Source organism: Gouania willdenowi, chromosome 12, assembly GCF_900634775.1.
Source record: "Gouania willdenowi chromosome 12, fGouWil2.1, whole genome shotgun sequence".
NCBI lineage: Eukaryota > Metazoa > Chordata > Actinopteri > Blenniiformes > Gobiesocidae > Gouania > Gouania willdenowi.
Genome location: NC_041055.1, coordinates 30,592,899 through 30,615,388, shown reverse-complemented (window position 1 = coordinate 30,615,388; position 22,490 = coordinate 30,592,899). Strand labels below are relative to the sequence as shown.

At 37.4% G+C, this 22,490-nt stretch overlaps 1 protein-coding gene across 2 annotated transcripts in view; it reads left to right on the top strand.

The window, feature by feature from the left end:
- The first annotated feature begins 873 nt into the window (after positions 1-873).
- Positions 874-22,490, top strand: part of col5a1 (procollagen, type V, alpha 1) — a 109,194-nt gene continuing 87,577 nt past the window's right edge. For both annotated transcript variants that reach the window (XM_028463534.1, XM_028463533.1), the window contains exon 1: positions 874-1,235. In XM_028463534.1, coding sequence (XP_028319335.1) covers positions 1,133-1,235 — 103 coding nt within the window. In that variant the 5' untranslated portion in view covers positions 874-1,132. The remainder of the gene's footprint in view (positions 1,236-22,490) is intronic.

Sequence of the window (22,490 nt, the reverse complement as noted above, 5' to 3'; positions counted from 1 at the left end):
AAAAAAAAAACATCCATCCATTTTTAGACCTGCTTGTTCCTGTTTTTCAGGGTTGCGGGGGTCTGCTGGTGCCTATAGATTGGGGTACACCCTGGACAGGGCGCCAGTCCCTCGCAGGGCAACTCACACACACACACACACACACACACACACACACACACACACACACACACACACACACACACGCACACGCACACGCACACACACACACACACACACACACACACACACACACACACACACACACACACACACAACCAACTCACATTTATTCCTATAATTTAGAAACTCCAATAAACCTAACACCATTTTTTTGGATTGTGGGAGGAAGCCATGAGGATTACCTGGAGGAAATGGGGAGAACATGCAAACTCCACACAGAAAGAACCCAAGTGTCCACCTCTGGACATCAATGTGATTGTTTACTAATAATATGAATAACCAAGTGTATCATTTATTATTGTCATTATTATTCCCAGCATCATGAACTCATTATCATCATTACATCATTGCCACAACTAATAATAATAATAATAATAATAATAATAATAATAATAATAATAATAACACATATAGTCACATATATCATAAAATAAGATACACAAATCTTTATTTGCAGATAAGAAATAGTAAATTACAATAGATCAAAAGTTGATTCAGGGCGCAAGGATTGTGGGCGTGAACTTTAGCTCTCTCCACTGGCCAATCACAGGCCTTCCTCTGTAGCAGGGACTGCACTGATTGGTCGGTTCTCTCTCTACTGCTGAGTGAGTGACAGCTCTGGAGGAAAGACTTTTTACTGTGTGAGGAAGAGGAGGAAGAGGAGGAAGAGGAGGAGTGGGGGGTTCTCTCTACGTGGTGACCGAGGAAGGGGGGCAACACTAGAGCTGAGAGGCTCAGAAGGTGCGGGACAGTCCTGAGGATCAGAGAGGACGGAGATCATCCTCTACTACACCAACTCAAACTAAAACCCCTTATGGCTGCTTGAGACACAACGACACCCCCTCCCCCCCTTTCTTTTCTCTGGGACTCTTTTAGTTTTTTAAGTTTTTTTTTCTTCTTCTTTAATCTTGTTGCAAAGTTTAGAATCAGTTTTTGTCCCAGAGTGTGATCCACTAGTGTGGAGTGGTCCATGATGGAAACCCCTGTCAGATGGAAAGTTAAACGGAGGATAAAGGACGCACTGATCACTGTTGCGGTGATTTGGCTTTTTATCACATCACAGGCGAGTTCAGGTAAGAAGATGCAGCCGTGAGGCGTTTACGTTCCATGGGAATTTTCTCTATTTTAACATCCTCTGTGGATGCTTTAGATCAGGGGTTCTCAACCAGTGGTCTCACCCTGCTGGGTCTCACATTTTCTCATTGAATCACACACACACACGTATAATATTTTTTTCTTTTTGTGTATAATAATAAATCTATATATTTTCCTGTGCAACCTGTCAAAAGAAAAGTTTCTTTCAAAGTAAAAGACAAGTCCAACATTATTTTTTCACCAGCTGTCCACGACCCACCCAGTACAGATCTGTGACCCACTATTTGGTCCCGATCCACCAGTTGAGAATAACTGCTTTACAGTATGCTGGTCTTTCCCAACACCAGGAGAAAAAAACAACAAAAGAAAACCAAATAATCACTTTATTGAAGCACATTTTCCCCCGAAACCTAAATCATCCAATAGGAAATCGTTTTCAATCCTAAAAAAAATAACTTTTAATGCTATGGATGCTTTACAGCACATGTGTCAAACTCAAGGCCCGGGGGCCAAATCTGGCCCTTTAGAACATAAAGAGCTGAATTAAAGAAATTAAGATCCACAATATTAAATAACGGCAGTTAATTTATAATCTCGAATTGTGGAAAGAACTCTCAATTTTCCCCAAATCTGGCATTTTTTTCTCAAATTATTCCTTGAAATTTCCCCAAATCAGGGACATTTAAGTGAAGATCCTGCAGGACTGGATAAACTTATATACTTTATTCATCATTTATGTATCATTTATACGTGGAAGTGCAAACCACGGCACATTAATGTTGTATTTACTCTTTTTCCCCAACCTAAAATCTGTGGCCCACTTAAGGTCAAACTGGTCCGTATTTGGCCCCTGAACTAAAATGTGTTTGACACCACTGCTTCACAATGTGCAGGGTTTTCTCAACAAACTCCCAAAAGATGGCAAAATAATCAGTTTATTGAAGCATATTTACCCCGAAACTTAAATCATTTAATAGGAAATACTTGTCAATCCTAAAAAAAACCTTTTTGTGCTTTGGATGGTTTACAGTAGGGGTTTCAAACTCTGTTCAGGGGCCAAATATGGACCAGTTTGATCTCAAGTGGGCCACAGATTTTAGGTTGGGGGAAAAAAAAAAAAAAAAAACAATTTTAGCATAATTCGTGCCCTAGTTTTTAATATCAGTCCCTGCCAGATCTTCACATGAAAAATGTTTGATTTTGTAACCAACTTTTGTGTAATTTAAATGACTTTTGTGGAATTGTTTGTAAGAAATAGCAACATTTTGTGGAAAAATTGAGAGTTTTTTCCACAATTTGCAATTAAATCAAAACTGCAAACCCCTCAAAATATTGTATCATTAAATTGGTGAATTTGAATTATCTACAACTGGATCATTTGATCATTTACACCATAATATCCATATTTTCTTTCTCCTGCGGGCCTAATTGGATTCTCTAAAGGGCCGGATGTGGCCCCCTGGCCCCCAGGTTTTCCTGAACAAACTCCCAAAATACAACCAAATGCACATTTACCCCCCAAACTTAAATAATTCAATAGGAAATATAGTTTTCAATCCAAAAAAACCCAATATTGTTTTTAATGAAACACTTTACGTCTGATGCAAAGGCTGAAAATGACAAGTAAACCAAATAAAGTTACTTTAGCAATGCAATTTATTGAGTTTCTTCTTATAGTAAAAGTACATTTCCACTATATTTTCCCTTCACACTTAAAATGGATTACCGATGTGTTCCTGAGAGGGAGGGGGGAGACCATGGGGTGGAGCCCTTCAAAAACTCCTACATTATGGGGCAATGGACCCTCATTTAAAGGGTATTAACTTTGCTTTTCATGCTTTTTGGATATAAATAAGCTTTAATGTATGGTTTGTACGCCACTTATAAGTGCATATTTATTTTTTTTTAAGATGAAGTGGGGGGAAAAAAGCAGTATTTACCATGACTTTAAAAGCAGTGTTTGGTCCCAGACTGTGTAAGGTCATGCAGACAGTGGCCTACGTGTATTATTATTAGCAGCTTTAGAGTTCCTGACATGGTTGGTGAAGCACTGACACTGGACCATGAGGTGAACAGGTGGTTTTGTCTGAGTTTCAGTTTTTCTTCTTTCTCCAAAGTGTCAGAAATGGTCAAATTAAAAGTCATTTCCCTTCACGAATGCAAAGTTCGGACATTGAAGTCTCTGTAGACTTGCTTACTTAACACTTACACACATGCATTGTGATGGTAGACCTTTTGTTTGTATATAAACACACATTTGGCTTTAATATCTGATATGTGGAGTTTAGATTGTTTAAACTGTAATAAATGCAGATCTAAAGTTATGCTGCAGGCTGGATTTAATCAGAGTTCTGTAAATGGTTCTCAAGGGAACTGGTGTTGTTCTACTTCCTGAAATTTGACACTTGACACATGGAAACGTGATGACCGCTTGTTACCAGAATGCCAAATGCATGCCTGTTTGTGTATAAATGGATTTTTATAAATGGCTTGTTTGTTGAAATGTTCCCTTTGGCAAAAAGTCAAGTATCATCTTGTACCGGATGAACTTTCCTTCTTTTCTTTTTTTTATACACTTTCTTTTTTACCTTGGTTGAAAAAAAAATTGACTGTAATCTGGTAGCCAGACCATTACAGACCATTGGGTTCTTATTGACCTAAATCTCACCTCTACTCCTAAAAAAAGGAGTTTAACTCAAAGGCCTAAACCTGTCAGTTTGATAGTTTTATTGATTAAAAATGTATGTACAGTAGCATTGAAGACAAAGTATTACTATCTGTTTATAATTATAATAATTGATTCAAGCGCTGCCTGGTTTTTCTTTGCTGTAAATAAATAATTTTGAATTGACATTTGAAACTTTTTTTTTGGTTGGTTACAGTCTTACAGGTACAGTGTAGTTACAATGTTAATCTATATTTAAAAATAAAGTCAATTCAACACATTTAAAGCTGTTTAAAAAAAATGACAATTGTGTAGTTTTCACCACTGGAGGGCAGCAAAACAATTGAAAAACACAAAATAGGTAAAAAGTAGTTTAGGTAACTGCTTAAAGTTGCTAATGAACAAAAAATTGCAACTGTAGCTACATTTGAGAAGCATTTGTTGAATGCTTAACGTGCGGTTTCTGTCTTCTGTATTGCTACCTCTCAGAGAAAACCTTCAGGCTATCCCTTGGCTAGCTAGCTAGCGAGCTAGCTACTTGCTATCTTTAACTTTTGTGTGCATTAAATGCCACGCAGGTGTTTTTTCCTGTAGAAAAATAACCAAATCTTGTACAGTTTGTAGAAAAAATGATGGCTAATGCTTTTCAAGAAACTATTTGAAGTTGCTAGCATCAAAGCTAAAACAAAAATGTCTAGACAGGCTACAAATGGGGGGTCTTTTGTTTTTTTATTTTTATTTTTTTTTAAATAATAATTTTGTAGGTACTTAAAAATGTAATGTGTAAGTGGATTGTTTGATTTTGTGAAAGTTATTCTGTTATCAGGTGAAACATTTGTCTTTGGTTTGGCTGCTAGCTAAGCTAATATGTTAGCGTGAAGTGTCATCAAAGTATTCCAGACCTACGTATTATTCAAGAGTTTATTGTTTAGCATGTAGGGTACATAATATTCATATTCATGATAGCATTTTCTTGAAAGTTAACTGCAAACGAGGGCTTAGCATTCTGAACGTAGGCTAGCGTTATGATTGAAGCTAATACAAGGTCATCTTGTTTGGGAATCTATGAGGAAATCTCACTTTGAAGCTATGTGGCAAGTGGTAATAAATAAAGACCAAAGGATCAAGAAGGAAAGGAAAGGTCAAAGTTCAGGGGTAAAGGTCAGGACTTTCAGACTGTTACAGTTTCATTGCCCAAAGGAAGGAATTCCTTAGTTGTTGCTCCATGTGTCTTTTTCTCTTAAATGGTGAAAAACAAAAGAAAAATAAGCTCTCACGCTTTTGTTTTTTTCTAAATATTTCCTCGATGTTTTGGCCATTCCTAAATATTTTGTCTACCAAGTGTCTCCGCATATCATTTCTCTGCTTTTGGTCAGTTGAGTTTCTTAAATTGGAGACTGCAATCAACGCATTCTTTTGCCTCATCTTAGAAAATCTGTTTCTAACCTTTTTCCTCGTGGTTTGTTGTCATTCTTCAGCTCGCCAAAAGCTTTTTCGATGAGCTTTTTTCTTCAGCAAATATTAACACTAGACCTCAACCTACTTTTACAGTTTATTTTAGTCATCAAAAGTGCTGAAATAACATTCTTTGAATACCTTGTACAAATGAAAACAAAGACAGGTTTTGGTCAAAGCCATCCGTCAGGATCTGGACGACTAAATTTGTGTCCTAAATCGTAGTGAAGCATCGCCTTGGCGTAGGCATTAGAAGCAAATATTCATTTTTTAAATCCTTTTTTAAAAGGTTTTTAAAGGAATAAAGAGAAGGTCTGGCAGTTCCACCAAGTGCCCTAACATCTGGATTTGATCACTTCCATTGTGCTGTCTGCTAAGCTCTCCAGAAAGCCAGAAAAATGTCTTCCAGATGTTTTCTTCCAATCCTTGGTGGAAAAAGAGAAGAAGAAAATTTAGGGGGAAAAAATACTTCATTTTGTGCTTTGTTTGATTAAAGAAAGTCGTTTAAAGCAACATTTTCACTCTTAAAGAATAGTTTTTTTTTTTAAAAAAGAAACAGGGCTGAGTCGTTTACATCTTTGCCAGGTTTGCGTATACATTTCCACAATCATCAAACAGTTCTTTTTGTTTAGGCGTAGCTAAATTTATGACTTACTTAGTTAAAGGTCAAATACAGCTGGTCCACAGCTGCTTTTCATACACAGGCTCTTTATAAGTGGATAACTCGTCTTCAAACACAATTCATGAGGAATCGTCAGGTTTGATTTTTAGTCTACGTGGACTGTGAGTGCATGAGTACAGAATGTTTGATTATGTGATTTCACAGGAGACTTATTGAGTTTTAACAGCTGGAAATGTTCAATATCAGTTTAAATTGTCAACCAACAAGTTGAAGGTTTATGTTTAAAACTAGCAACGTTTGATGTGTAATGTACATTTCGATATTCCGTTTCAAAACTTCACCAATTCCGTTTAACGTTTGCAGGTTTAGCCTTTTCTGTTTAGTTTTCTGTTTCTTTAAACTTCCCAAATTCATCCCAAACATGCTTAATTTGGATAATAGAGTTAATGGGCATAAATTGGCAAAAATAAGCATGAAATATGGTGAAAAGAGGTTAAAAGTGACAATAAAAGGTCAACATATGTGATATCAGGTGGAAAAGTGATGTAAAGGGTTTATAAGTGCTTAACGTGTCTGGAAAGTGGGGAAAAATGTGCAGAAAAGGCATTGAAATTTGTTGGAGAAGTGGCAGAAATGGGAGTAATGTAGCAAAAAATGAATGTATTAAAAGGAGCAAAAAATAAAATAAAATGTGATTAAAATAGGTTAAAATAGGGCAAGTTTGGTGTAGTTGCAGAAAAAGAGTAAACATGAGCAAAAATGGGCTCAAACTGTCCAAAAATATTCTTAGTTTAGGATAATATTATATCTAAGTATGATGATGAGTGTTTAAGCCGTGTGGTATTACTATTGGGGTTTCAGGAGGTGAACTGTCATATTGTATTGTCATATTTTGCGCAAGATTTGACATTTCTGTTTTCTTGCCCCAATGTTTAGAGTGAAACAATGCATGTAATTGCATGATATTTTCCCAAAATATGCACATTTCTGCTTGATTTTGTTTAATAATAATGAAAAATAAAAACCATATCAGGAAGTGAATTGCATTTTTCCTGTAAATTGTTTACGCTGTTGGTGTGGAAATGTGTGATATGTGTGATATTCTCCCAAAAAAGATAATGACTTATAGCTATTTCTATTTCAGGAGTTGACATTTCTATCATGTCACAATATTTTGTAGCAAGATTTAATGATTTATGGGGGAAAAATTGTGTAAATGCGACGTGATATTGTCCTTAAACATGGATTTACATTAACCACGATCCTGCCAAAATGGAGGCTTTATGTTTACAATATTTGTCCAAAAATAGGCAGGATTTCTAATAGAAACAATGGTTGTGTTGTAAATGCCACACTGACGTACTATACACTCAAACTCACTGAGTATATACAGTCTACTATATACTATACTGTATACAGTAGGTAGGATGATGAGCGTTTCCCAAGATGCATTTGGAACCTACAAGGACAAACACCTTGTTCACACTGAGGCTAAATATCTCTGTTGATTCTCCACCTTTACTTTGAAAGTTCTGAAAACATTTGTAGTGAGAAAGTGACCAAGTAGAATATCAACATGTGTTTATTTGATCCATAAAACTCACGGAGACACATTTTATTCCCACATTACGGAGATTTTCAGAGACCCTCCATTGTGCAACTGACTAAACCTCCTGTTAACTTTACAATCAGAATCAGAATCAGATATACTTTATTTACTCCAGGGGGAATTGCTTTTTTTTTTTAAATTATAATTTTTTAATAATATTGAATGAAAAGAACAAACACTAAAACATAGAAAAGGAATAACATAAAATAAAACGTACATAATTAAATTATAGACTGTTAAAAATGTAAAAAAAAAAACTCATCGAAGAGACAAGAAGAGATGCTTTTATTTTGAAAAGTTGATGTTTGATTTTTAGCTTGAAGCCGGTCCCAGGACTGTTTTACATTCCACTCGCAATGCATCATGGGACAGTTGAATATGATTAGTGTGCACACCGTAAATGTCCCCATATAGTACACATCCAGGTATTTCTCGCGTACTCAATCTTTTCATACTATCTAATGTGAACGCACTACATACTAGTATGAGTTGTACATTAGTATGACATTTATAACACAGCGAGACAATTATCTACTTTATTTTTAACACATTTATACTTAATGAGGGTTAGCGGTAATGTACCATATCACGTCTTTTCTTGAAGACATTCATTCATAATTACGGTGGTCGTGAATGAGTTTCACCTCTTAGTGGCAATCCTCACTCCCATCCAGCTCCATCAGATAACTGTCAGTGTGTGTGTGTGTGTGTGTGTGTGTGTGTGTCGTCCTGCCCAGAGAAAGGAATCTGAGTTAGCTGGGATGTAGGGAGATGCATTGACCCCTACATGAGCCACTTTAGCCTGTAAATGGAGTCTTTGTGGCAGAGACCCTGTAAATCAGCTCTAACTGCACCATAATAACACCCGAGATAAAACAAAGTATGCAGGACAAGGTTGCGACCTAGTGTAAGCTAAAGAGATCCTTTGTGTCCCAATGATGTACTTTCTTTTTCCACGTGTTCTGAGACATCAGTTCACCCTTTTCTGTTTCATTAAACGTCCCGAATTAAGCATGAAATATGGTGAAAAGAGGTTAAAAGTGACAATAATGGGTCAACATGGGCGACATTAGGTGGAAAAGGTGGTGGAAAGGGTTTATAAGTGTGGAAAAATGTAATGAAAGTGGAATAAATGTGCAGAAAAAGCAGTGAAATGTGATGGAGAAGTGGCAGAAATGGGAGTAATGTAACAAAAATGCCATAAATGGAGCAAAAAATTGAGGCAAGTTTGGTGGAGTTGCAGAAAAAAAAATGCAAATTGTTAAAAAAAAAAAAGGTTCTTAGTTTGTTGAAGGCATCTGGCGACCCTTGCATGGTTTTATTGTAAAAGTTGGATAGTCCACAGTATGATGATGAAACTCACACTGCTGTGTTTAATTTAAATGCTATACTGTGTTAGGGCATGCGTTGAAACGACTTAACAAAGAAGTGAAATCTACCCCCTGTGCTGGGAAACAGTGCTTTTTCTGTAATGGGGGTATTATATTATAACCATTGAGCATTGAAAACCCAAAATGTGTGACTCATCCTTTCCAACCCCAGTCCCCTCCCACCCTTCCCCCCTTTCCCCCAGCCAGGCCTTAGCCACAGAAATACTGACTGACTTCAAGCATTTCTTCTTCCTTTTCCCCTCAAACACAATGCATTCTGGGTAATGCTGAAAATGATCAGTTATGAGACATGTTTGGTTATTATAATTTATTAGATTCTGTTAATGCAGAATCTGCATTAACAGAAGGCAAATATCTGCACATTCAGCAGTGTTTTGTCATAAACCCTCAGACTTAATTAAAGCAGTCAGATTACATCATTAAAATCTATACTGTACTTCTATTAATACGTTAAATAAAGCCTGCAATAGAAATGACACAGCTTTAAACAAACATTATCAATGAAAATAATAACATTATAATAATATTAATATTAGAGCTGCAACTTACGATTGTTTTTATAATCAATTAATCTGTCAATAAATTAATCGATTAATTGATGAATCATTGTTTTTAAAAACACACAGTTTAGCTATAAAGCACATTTAAACCCTGCTTAAGCTGATTAAACTGAAATAAAAGTGTCTGTCACACACAAACTCTGGCGCGCGCACGCACACAAAAACAGTCGTGGTCGCACACAAAAACACTTGTGGTGCGCGCACATACAAACACTCGTGCGCGCATACTCACAAACACTCGTGTTGCGCGCACACACAAACACACAATTTCTCGTGCGCCCACACACAAACACTCGTGGTGCGCACTCACAAATCTCTACAGGTGAAGCAAGCGGCACGCGCACGCAAAAACAGTCGTAGTCGCGCATACACACAAACACTTGTGGTGCGCGCATACACACAAACACTCGTGCTGCACGCACACACTAACACTCATGCGCACATACACACAAACACTTGTGGTGCGCGCATACACACAAACACTCGTGCTGCACGCACACACTAACACTCATGCGCACATACAAACACTTGTAGTGTGCGCACATACAAACACTCGTGCGCGCACACACAAACACACAATTTCTCGTGCGCCCACACACAAACACTCATGCGCGCACACACACAAACTCATGGTGCGCATACACACAAACACTCGTGTTACGTGCGCACACAAACACTCGTGGTGCGCACACACAAATTTCTACAGGTGAAGCAAGCGGCTCCGCGTCACGGTCAGTGACATAAATCCCACGACGCAACGAATCGATAATGAAATTTTTTGCTAACACTTTTAATAGTCGTTTTTTTTTTTTTATTGATTTGTTGTTGCAGCCTTAATTAATATCTTTTGAAAGATATGAATTGACACAGTTTTCAGTAAGCATGGAAAATGGATGAAAATCCCGAAAGAGAGTATCAAACATCTTCACCATATACAGTATATACCCGTTAAACATGTGGTTAAATGTATAGCAAATGTTTGGAAGCGATAAACAGACGGAAACGTCAAATATTGTGTAAAATCTCACTGCGATATATGGATAAATCTCGCAACGTCTGGTGAGGTTTGAGCAAGCATAGAAGACATTTTTTATTTACATTATTTAACCAAATTTTCTCTATTAAGCAGTTTTGCTATGATTTTGGGACCTTTAGAATGTCAGTAAATGCAGATCAAATGGAATTGGGAACTCTGAAACTATTTAATTTGTGTACACTGGAACAGAATTTGGAAAAAGGGAAATCTCAGGACTTCCACAAAGGTTGTGACACTCGTAATCAGGAAGTAGCAGTCCAGAAAAAAATGCAATATAAACACAAGCAGCTTCATTGACAGTCAATATTTGTGCTAATGAAATCTGTTTAATCAAAACACTTCTTGATGAATCTGAAAAAAAATCTGAAATGACTGTCATTGTTCTTCTTTTAGTATGTTTAGTGACTTTGTATATCACTATAGTAAAAAAACAATCTCATTGCAGTGTCTGATGTAGTAAAATAAGGTAGAATTGTGAAAAGATAGACATGTATCCACCTTTTAATACTGATTAGTACACAGGCTTTTGGAGACATGACTGTTCTCCAGCACTTATGCAACTCTTGAGGTAGAATGAGAAGTTACTTTTTTGCGATTTCCATTTTTTGATGAGCGTGCAGTAGCAGCGTCGGACTGACTCCAGCAGTTAACTCTCACATGAACTCCTGTTCACCCACAGGGATGGACCTGCTCAAGCGTAACGCTGCCTGAAGTATCAGTGGGAGATGAAATGATGGTTGACTTGGCTGTCACGGCAACTTGGTGTTTGGCATCATACTGGAGTTGGTTAGATTTCCTTTTCCCCCCCGATGCTTCAGTTGTTTTTAGCTTTTCTCTGATTGTTTTTACTTTTTCATATTTAAAAAGACTGTGCATGTTGACATCATCAAGCATTTCTTTAAAAAACAACATACATTTTAATCTCATGTTTTAACTGTAAGTGTCTCTTCTTGGTGTACGCACTACTATTTTTTTTTTCAGATAAATTATTAGAACCAGCAACTCTCAACTTGTGGGTCGGGACCCAAAAGTGGGTCGCGGACCTGTACTAGGTGGGTTACAGACTGCTGGACAATGTCTCTCATGTTAGACATGTCTTTTATTTTGAAAGAAACTTTGCTTTTGACAGGCATGCTGCAAAATGCATGTTGCACAGGAAAATCTATAGATTTGTATTTAAAAAAAGATTATATATGTGATTGTTTTCTGCAGCTGTTTTTGGTTGGTTGAATCCTAAACGATTGAATGACTCACACATATCATTAAAACGTTTTTACGCTTTCATGGAGGTTATACAAACGTTTCAATATTGAAATGTGTCGCAAAAGTGCAACGGAAACACTTTTTCTGCAATTACACGTCACATGGCGTGACATACCTGGTCACATGACCACTTCTCTTTGAGAAAACCAAAGGAATACGGAGAAATATTTATTTTATTTTGCTAGTGGTGGAATAACCTTTCCAAAATCTTGCCAAAACGCTGAATTGGGTGAACTGTTGTTGATACTTTGATTTGTCTATGCTCCTGATGTGCAGAAGGGGACGTCCCAGTAAAATCTGGATTTTGTCGTGTGAGGTTTTGTGCAAGATTTGTCTGTTTTCTCTACAACTACCTGTCTTACTGGGAACCATGTGTTCCATGATTTACGTCTAATTTCCCCTGACCATGGAAAATCAAAGGCCCCACTATCGGAGAAAGTTGCAGACAATATCAAACAGATTAAAATTTATTTTCATGTATACCGGGATAATTTCGAAAACAGTTTATTGATGAAAGCTTAAAAAAATGATAAAAACATAAATGAATTGAAGCCTGTTATAGGATTTTTGGGGCTGATGCACATGGCTTTGTATGGCCATAAATCTGATCTACTGGTCAATAACTGATACATCGGCCTATGAAATAAGAACATTGATATACACAGAATATAGACTGTAAAATAAACAAAACGTCTTATAATATCTCAAATATAGTTCAAGGCCAAAAGAGCAGAACGCGAAAAAATGAAAATGATGAACTTTAATTAGTCAAAATAAGGACTGTAAAACTTCTGATTGATATGAGCAGAGAAACAGAATCAACATGCAACAATAAAGCTAATACATCAGGAGTAACAACATACATTATACAACATTAGGCTGTATAAGTATTTGGCAAGTGTTTAATAATAATTCTATAGTTAGCTTAGCTTAGCACAAGGCTTCTTTTGAGTTGATGCTCTTTAACATTGAAAAAAAACAGAATTTTGTGAAGGATGTAATATTATTAAACATTCAGTCCTGATTGTTGCTTTGTATCGTGCATTGTTGATGATGGAATAATGGTTTTCTGTGGAAATGTTTCTGTAATGTCGGAGATGAAGGGCTCTACTCTGCAGATTCGGCTTTAATGTGTGGCTGCAGTGAAATTTATGACAAAGAGCTTCAATGAGTGTAGGATAAAGTATGCAATCTGCTCAAAACAATATGTTATGGTTTAGTTTAGTATGGCAACTGTTTGAAATTTACTTTGATCTCCTGACATGTTTTGACTGTCAGCTGCCAGTCTTCTTCAGAGGCTTTTGCTGATGGCTTTGATGTTTACTTGACTTCCACTTAACAATTCCTGCAAGTTCTTTTTGTTTTCTTTTTGAATAAGGTTTCATTTAAACAAACACCATCCATCCATCCATCCATCTTCTCCCGCTTAGCCGTTTCCGGGTCGCGGGGGCAGCATCCTCAGTAGGGAGGCCCAGACTTCCCTCTCCCCGGCCACTTCCTCCAGCTCTTCCGGGGGGACCCCGAGACGTTCCCAGGCCAGCCGAGAGACATAGTCTCTCCAGCGTGTCCTGGGTCTTCCCCGGGGCCTCCTTCCGGAGGGACGTGCCCTGAACGCCTCACTAGGGAGGCGTTCAGGGGGCATCCTAATTAGGTGCCCGAGCCACCTCATCTGGCTCTTCTCGATGCGGAGGAGCAGCGACTCTACTTTGAGCCCCTCCCGAATGACTGAGCTTCTCACCCTATCTCTAAGGGAGAGCCCAGCCACCCTACGGAGGAAACTCATTTCGGCCGCTTGTACCCGTGATCTTGTTCTTTCGGTCATGACCCAAAGTTCATGACCATAGGTGAGGGTTGGAACGTAGACCGACCTGTAAATAGAGAGCTTCGCTTTTTGGCTCAGCTCCCTCTTTACAATGACGGACTGGTGCAGACTCCGCATCACTGCAGACGCCGCACCAATCCGCCTGTCGATCTCTCGCTCCATCCTTCCCTCACTCGTGAACAAGACCCCGAGGTACTTAAACTCCTCCACCTGGGGCAGAACCTCATCTCCAACCCGGAGAAGGCACTCCACCTTTTTCCGGTCGAGAACCATGGACTCGGATTTGGAGGTGCTGATTCTCAACAAACACATTTTTTTTAATCAAGTTTACTTTGATCTCCTGACATGTTTCGACTGTCAACTGCCAGTCTTCTTCAAAGGCATCTGCTGATTGCTTTGATTTTTTTATTTTTTATTTCTGCATAATAATTCCAGCAAGTTCTTTTTGAATAATAGGTTAAGGTTTCATTAATTCAGGCAACTGTTTTTCAGGAAATGTACTTTGATCTCCTGACATGTTTTGACTGTCAACTGCCAGTCTTCTTTAGAGGCATCTGCTGATGTGACAGGTTAAAATGGTTAAAGATGGTTAATATTGGAAATGGTAAGGTATTGGAATTATTATTCAAATGACTTTGTAAGTATATTCTATATGGTTTAAAAGTAGAATCTTTGTAAATTGTAGTTAAAAAGAATATTTCATATTTCTAGAATTGCTGAAATATTACTAATATAGGGTAAATAATGTGTAATTTGCAATTTGAGTGTTTGATGGTTTGTAGATCGATTGCTTCTGACGTGCATAGCGGTGTGTTCTTTGTGCCTGCGCAAAAAAGTGTGTGCGCTCTTTGGAATAAAGCAACGAGGAAGCTGGAAGTCGACTGCTTCTCTGTCCCTACCACCTTACCTCTCCCACACTGTTGGAGCGGAGGGCGCAACACTGATGGCTTTGAAGTTTCCTTGACTTTCACTTAATAATTCCTGCAAGTTCTTTTTGTTTTCTTTTTGAATAAGGTTTCATTTTTTCAGCAAGTTTACTTTGATCTCCTAACATGTTTCCACTGTCAACTGCCAGTCTTCTTCAACCTTGGTGTGTCCTTGGCTTCCGCGACTTCTCCTGAAACATGTCAGCAGATCAAAGTACATTTCCTGAAAAACTGTTAATAATAAACGAAAACCTTACATAGTCTTCAAAAAGAAGACAAAAAGAACTTACTACGCGGAAGTCAAGGAAATGTCAAAGCCATCAGCAGACGCCTCTGAAGAAGACTGGCAGTTGACTGTTGAAACATGTCAGGAGATCAAAGTGAATTCCCTGAAAAACAGTGGTCTAAATAAATGAAACCTTGAAAATATTCAAAAAGAAGTTGCTGGAATTATTCAAGTAAATGAAACATCAAAGCTGTCGTCTGAAAAAATGAAACCTTAAAAAAAGAAAAGAAAGGAAATACAAGCTTAAACCAGACTGAAGGTGGTGAGAAAGATGAAGCTAAAGGGAGGGGAGTGAGACGGGAGATAATAGTGAACACACAAAGTGAACCGTCTTGGAGCAAAACGGGCCGGCCGAGCTGTGCTGTGGAATTCCGACTCAGTTTTTCCATCTTTGTTGGCCGTGGATAGGATAGCGTTGCTCAGTGATTTATCTCTTCTGCTGTGTGCTGCGGCTTGGGGAGACAGTGAGCTAAGCCATCTGGTATTCCCACTGTAAAAGCAATAGGAGCTGAACGCTAAAGCTAGCGCTGAGTCTTTGAGCGCACACCAAAGAGGCTCTGATCTGAAAAGCTCTCTGTTCTCACTCTTCTACCAGGTGTGTGTAAAGCTTTTATAGATTCCGTGGGGATTTTTCCTCAATCCTCTCTGTCTGATGCTTCCTGTCTTGGGTCCCATAATGGATCCGCGAGAAGAAATCTTCTCTGTAGATAAATAGAATAAAAGCAGAGGTTTCACTCCTTTACTTTGGGCCTCTTTCGCTGATTAAACATGGAAATCAGTGCCAGTTAAAAAAGTGTCCTTTGATTATTTCTGCCTCCTGTGCTGTGATCTAGTCATTTGCTTTCTTTTTTCTAATGGTAATGAGTATTTTTACCTGTGGGCAACATAACAGTTAATGTCACTGACAGACTGTAGGTTTTGCAGAGCGTGAGACAGTTGAGCAGGTTGATGGTTTGATTCCCAACTAGTAAGAGGTGTAGGAAAAAAAACCAAATCTGCAATATATATTGGGCTATTTCACCGTGTGATTATAGTATCGATCCAAAAGATGTCGAAATAGATTTTTTAAATCATGTTTTATAATGAAAAAAGCCATTTCATTGAGCACGTAAACTCCCCGTCACGAGGTGTCAGTGCACTTTATTTTTATTAAACATACTGGGCACTTGTAAAGATGTATGTGGTTACTTTTATAGAATTTAGCAATGTAACATAATCTGAATCTGTTGCGTTGAAAAATGTAATTTGACAGTTTGATAAACATACCACTGGTTTTTGATATTGGTACTTGAATTACAGATAGTTATTGATATTGCGATGTATATCGTAATATTTCTCATCTGTTCCCCTTAAGTGCGTCACAAACATAATGACGATGTACAGTATTCTACAGCATCCAATCACTGTCACTACATTGTTAAACCTTCTCGTAAAACCATGACACAGTTTTAATCAAATGCCTGATCTTAAATCTGGCATATTAGTGTGTTGTTCTTGTGTTTCCTTATATTACATTGCATAACTCCTTCAATATGTTTTTTTGCTTGAGCTAGGAACAATAGATTTGGGTGTTATTTTTTTCTTTATTTTTTTCAATATTCTATAAAGTTAAACTTCCATGTGCAGTAAAAAAAAACTTTTGCTAACACTTTACTTAAAGTTTTATCCATAAAGACTGACATTACGCTGTCATATTATGACATGACACCTGTCATTAGCATCAATAAGGTGTCACGAAGGCTGTCATTAAGTGTTATTCGTTACCCTAACCCTAACCCTGCCAATCGCTTTGATGTTTACTTGACTTCTCCGGAAACATATCAGGAGATCAAAGTACATTTCCTAAAAAACAGTTAATAATAAATGAAAACTTAACACATTATTTAAAAAGAAGACAAAAATAACTTGTTGGAATTATTACAAGAAGTCAAGGAAACATCAAAGCGATCAGCAGACGCCTCTGAAGAAGACTGGCAGTTGAAAGTCAAAACATGTCAGGAGATCAAAGTACATTCCCCAACATGGCTCCAAAGGTGTCATAATTTAGTGAACAACACTTAATGACAGACTTCATGACACCTTATTCATGCTAATGACAGGTGTCATAATAATTACAGCGTAATGTCAGCCTTATGTATAAAACTTCAACGTAAAGTGATACCAAACTTTCTTTCGAGAGACCACCAACGAGGTTTGGATGGTGAATAGTAAAAAAAACCAAAACAACATTTTCTATTTCACACTAAATTGTATTGCAATGAAGGACAATACATTAGCGCAAAAGAGAGAGAGAAAATTATTATTTTCATAATACAACAATATTATATTTCATTAGGATTATTTTTGTTCTTATTTGGCTTGAACAGAAAAATAAATAAAAACATATATGAAGAGAAAAGAAGCACAACATGTCTAATGCATAGAGTGTTAAAAAACAAAAAACAAACATCTTTTCCAAATAAAACAAGTTGAGCCATGACATCATATGTCCTGTTTCAAACCTAACTATAAATGGCTGCCATCCCAGCGAGGCCCTGACTTTGCAACTGTCTTCTTGACATGTGGAGAGAAAAGGAGGTGAAATATATCTGCTCCCTGGCTGTACGTGATGCGCTCTAGGAGGGGGAAGTCCAAAGTGAGGCAGGGTCTTCTTTACGGCTGCTAATTACTCCATGTCCTCAGCGCCAGGTCAAGCATGCGCCGGCAGAGCTAGGCCTCACTTAGGGAAGGGCTGAAGGAGGAGGAGGAGGAGGATGGAGGCCAGTGAAAGCAAGAAGAATGTTAATCCCACCCCACCGTGAAAACCTCCTAATTCACCCCTCCTCCTGGCAAATGAAACAGTGGCGTCTGGAGTCAGTAAGTATTGTTACTGAGCCCGGGTGTGTGTGTGCACATGTGTGAATAGTGGAAAGGATGGGCATTTAAAGCAATGGGATCCACCACAGTGTTGGCATTGAGCCCTAAGCAGAATTATTAAACTGGTGTTCAAGCTGAGGGTCACAGACAGGATGAGGAAAAGGGTCCGCGAGTGCAGTCAGGTAATGTGTTTGCAGCAGTCGTAATGTTTTACAGCTCCGTATAAAACAACTCAAACGTTTACTGTACTTTTATGAATTCATTATCTTTTACAACAATCAAACCTCACATAACCCTCGTCTGGCAAACAATCCCATAAAAGGCTTAAAAACACAACACAACCAATGTTGGATGAGGATTGATAGAGCCCGATATGTAACAACGATCTGAAATGTAACAAGACCCGAATTGTTGTTAAAAAAAAATGTAATAAAGCCCGAAATATACTGCTAATAACTGGTTATTAATGTAACAAAAGTGCTGAGTCCAAAATGTAATAAAAAAATGTTTAAATTAAAACCCAAAATGTTACAACCAGTCAATAATGTAACAAGATGCTGAGCCCAAAATGTTTTGCCTTTTTAAAAAATATATATTTTATATATAAACATATATGCATATGAAGGTGAGAAAAAATAAATGACCAAAAATGCACACATATGCATATTTATGCATACGTATTTGTGTATGATGCTACTGTCTACAATAAAGCAATAAGCTCTTTAATCCATAAATCATTAACACACTATGATGTAATTAATTTATTACACTATATAGGAAAAATGTTTTGCCCCCCACATAATATAATGTTTTGACGTTTTGGGCTCACGTTGTTACATTATTGACCAGTTATTACATTCTGGGTTTTATTAAATTATTTTTTATAACAATTTGGATCGTTGTTGCATATCGGGCTCTAACTAGACCCCGTTACAGAAACAGAGCCTAGACAATTTTTTTGGGGTAGAAGTTGCAACTTTTTTGATTAAAAACAAAAGCCCTAAGAAGCTGCATTTTCCATTAACCTTGGAAATGTGTAAAACTTACATAGTGCAATAAAAACTGGTGATGTAAACACCATCAAACACCTGAATTTCCAAAAAACACTCAAATATTGCTAAAAAGTTTTGACGCTTTCATGAGGAGCGGAATTATGCTTTGTCGAAACTTTAGAAAGATAGCTTTCATTTTGAGAAAAACTGTAATGGAAACACAGCTAGAGAACACAAACCTTCACCAAGTGTCAATATCTTATCTGGATCATTGATCCTGATCAAGATACTCTGATCATTTAGACTTTAAACGCTTGGAAGAAAATTCTAACCCCGGTAATAATGATAAATTAGGTCCAAATGTATGGGTACGCCCATTTTTGAGGGGGAAAATCACAATGAAATGCTCAATCTGAATCCTATCGGGATTAAACTTGATAATTGAGGAACCAACCCAATATAACTGATAGGTCAACTACAAACTACAACATTTTTCAAAGGGTGCTTTCACACCGACGGATCCTAGAGCATTTGAAACGCTCCAGGATTCATTTGCTCTGATAGTTCTCCTTGTTTGGTTGGTGTGAACAGGCAAACAAAATCTAGAGCGACATAAAGGTGAATTCTAGAGTGATGGTTTCTGCAGGTCTCGGAGCATTACCAATCAAAGTCTAGAGTGATTAGTAGCGCCGTGAACGCAACCGCGCTCGGAGCGGAACAAGTACAGGAAGTATCGGCGATGACGTAGAGCACACGGGATGGTGGGAGAACCGGCGATGTGGCACAAACCAGGGCTTTAAAACCACCAAAAACACGACAACTTGTTGGTGCTCCATTGTTGAATGTTGGTAAAGAACAAACGGAGAAGGAAGACGTTTCTTTGACCCTTAGATGAGATCCTCTTCTTCATGTTTCTGTTCCTCTGCCTAGAGAAGTCTGTACTCCAGTTACTGTAACTAGTTACAGTAACTGGTTAGCTCATAGAACTGGTTACTGTAACTAGTTACAGTAACCAGTTACTGTAACTAGGTACAGTAACTGGTTAGCTCATAGAACTGGTTACTGTAACTAGTTACAGTAACTGGTTAGCTCATAGAACTGGTTACTGTAACTAGTTACAGTAACTGGTTAGCTCATAGAACTGGTTACTATAACTAGTTACAGTAACCAGTTACTGTAACTAGTTACAGTAACTGGTTAGCTCATAGAACTGGTTACTATAACTAGTTACAGTAACCAGTTACTGTAACTAGTTACAGTAACTGGTTAGCTCATAGAACTGCACCAGAGGCTGTTTGGAGCGGATCAGTAGTTGTTCTCTGAATACAAACCAAGTCCAGGACTAAAATGCATCCAAACTGATCTGGAATCAGTAAATTGATCTCAATCCCCTCCAAAATTGTATTGAATCTTCAATGGTGTAATATCAGTTTTTAGTTCGATTTTTGCCAAATTGACATAAATCCTGCTTAAAGACAACCGGACAGATACAGGAGATGTTGGTAAAAATATTCTACCTCCTTATATGGCAGCGTGATCTATCTATCATCTGTGCATTTTTTAGCCCGTGATCTATTAAGAATACTGATCATTTAGAAATGTGAATCAGTTTGTATGTAAATGTAAGCATATTATTTTTTTACTTAGTTTGAACACAGTCAAAGCCTGTTTACATTAGATTACATGTACCCCATATGGAATTAAAAAGTAATCGTTTTCTTGTTTCTGCTGCTTTTCTTGCTTTTTCCTGCTCTTTTCCAGTCATTTCCTTGCTAGGCTATGGTTAATCTTTTCTTCTACTTCTCCATTTTTCTTTCTATTCAGTGTTTGATAATTGATATCTTATTTTTTTTGTACAGTATTAGCACAAACATTCCAACTTGCACTGAAGGCCACAGTCCGCTGTGTATAAATAGTCACAATAATTCTTCATTTTGTCTTCTTTTTTAAATTAATATGTTATGGACAGGAAATTTACTTTGATCTCCTGACACTTTTCAACTGTCAGTCTTCCTCAGAGGCATCTGCTGATTGCTTTGATGTGTCCTTATGAGTTCAGGGGCCAAAAAGTTGTCTGAATAAATGAAACCGTAACATAAACATAGTCTCATTTGTGTTTTTTTCACTGCCCTGGAAGTATTATGACTACAAACAAGTGCATACAGTACTAACACCAGACTGACCCTGGGCTCAGGTATACCCCACCATGTCGTGTAAACAGCTTCTGTGTAACGTTTGGATTTCCTACCTTTTGAATTTGAGGGTCTGTGGTCAGAAGGGAAGTATTTTCACTAAGCATCTACTACCCAAGGTGTCTCTAGAGGAACGGCCACGCTAAGAGGGTAAACATCTCATCTGAACAAGGTGGGATTGAGCGCCACGGCTGTGGTTTAGGAAACGCGCTCAGCTGTCACAAACTTATGAATGAAGGTCTGTGAGTGAATGCTAATGCGGTGGTAATGTGTGTATTTATGACTATCTGTAAATCTTGAAAAATAGCTTTTTTATTGGAAAAGGCATTTCATATTTTTCTAAAGTATTTTAATATATCACGTCGAGATATCAGCATCTAATTACATGAAAAAATTAAAAAAAAATACCTGGAGTTGAAAAGCAAGGTTTTAACTTCATAGGTATAGGAAACTGACACGATACTATACAATTTATCCCAAAATATCCCGATACTAAACAATGCGATACACATTGCAATATATCACAATATAAATAATTACAAATTTAACCTTTACAAGTACAAAATGGTATGAAATACAATTTATTTATTTATTTTTTTAAACTTGTGAGAACAAGTAAATGATAACTAACTGTAATTAAAGTACAAATATTAAAAACAAGTGGTATATTTATCAATTTTCAAAAAAGTTTAACTTTTGTTCTGATTCTGATTCTGTTCAGTTCTTAAATTCAATCAACGTGCGGCTAAAATGCATTGAGGAGTGAGGTAGTTTAACAAGGCCCAATAGAATAGAATAGAATAGAATAGAATGCTTTTATTGTCAATATACACAAGGTGCAATAAGAGACAACTCTTGTGGTGCAAGATACAGAGACAATAAAAAGTAAGATAGATAAGTGTATTTACAAGGAGCCACTAAGACGATAAATAAACAAATATGCTGCGTTCAATGACACTTAGTGACCGGGCGTTTACATGCTATGTATACTGTATGTTAGTGCAATTAAAGGGTTTTTTTATTTTCATTAAAAACATGATTTAAAAAAAATCAATTTGGGCATTTTTTGGATCGATTCAATAATCGCGTGATGAAATATCGCGATATATCGCCATATCATACTTTTCTTACACCCTTATAACAAAATGTTGTAATGGAAGTGATTTGAATCTTGATTAAAGGTTCTCCACCCCTTTTGAATTGTTTTTTTTCTGCTAAAAATACATTTAGGTATTTATTTATTCTTGTCCAACTGTTGACATTTGAGCCAAAGTATTTCAACTTGGCGTATTCTGTTGTAAAAATGCCCTCTATGGGTTAAAACCAGGCTATTGGCTGAGAATGGTGGTTTGTGATGTTTTGGTGGCTTCTTACATCACAAACCTCCACTGTTGGCCCCGCCCCTCTCATAAAAACAATCACCTGATGATTCTGCATTCTGTGGCTAGTAGATTGTAAATAGACAGACATAGTGAGTGTTGAGTAGGTAGTTAGCGTAGCATAGATTGTTATTTGGCAATTTTATGGTATGGTATTTCATGGGCGTGTCTTGACTGCT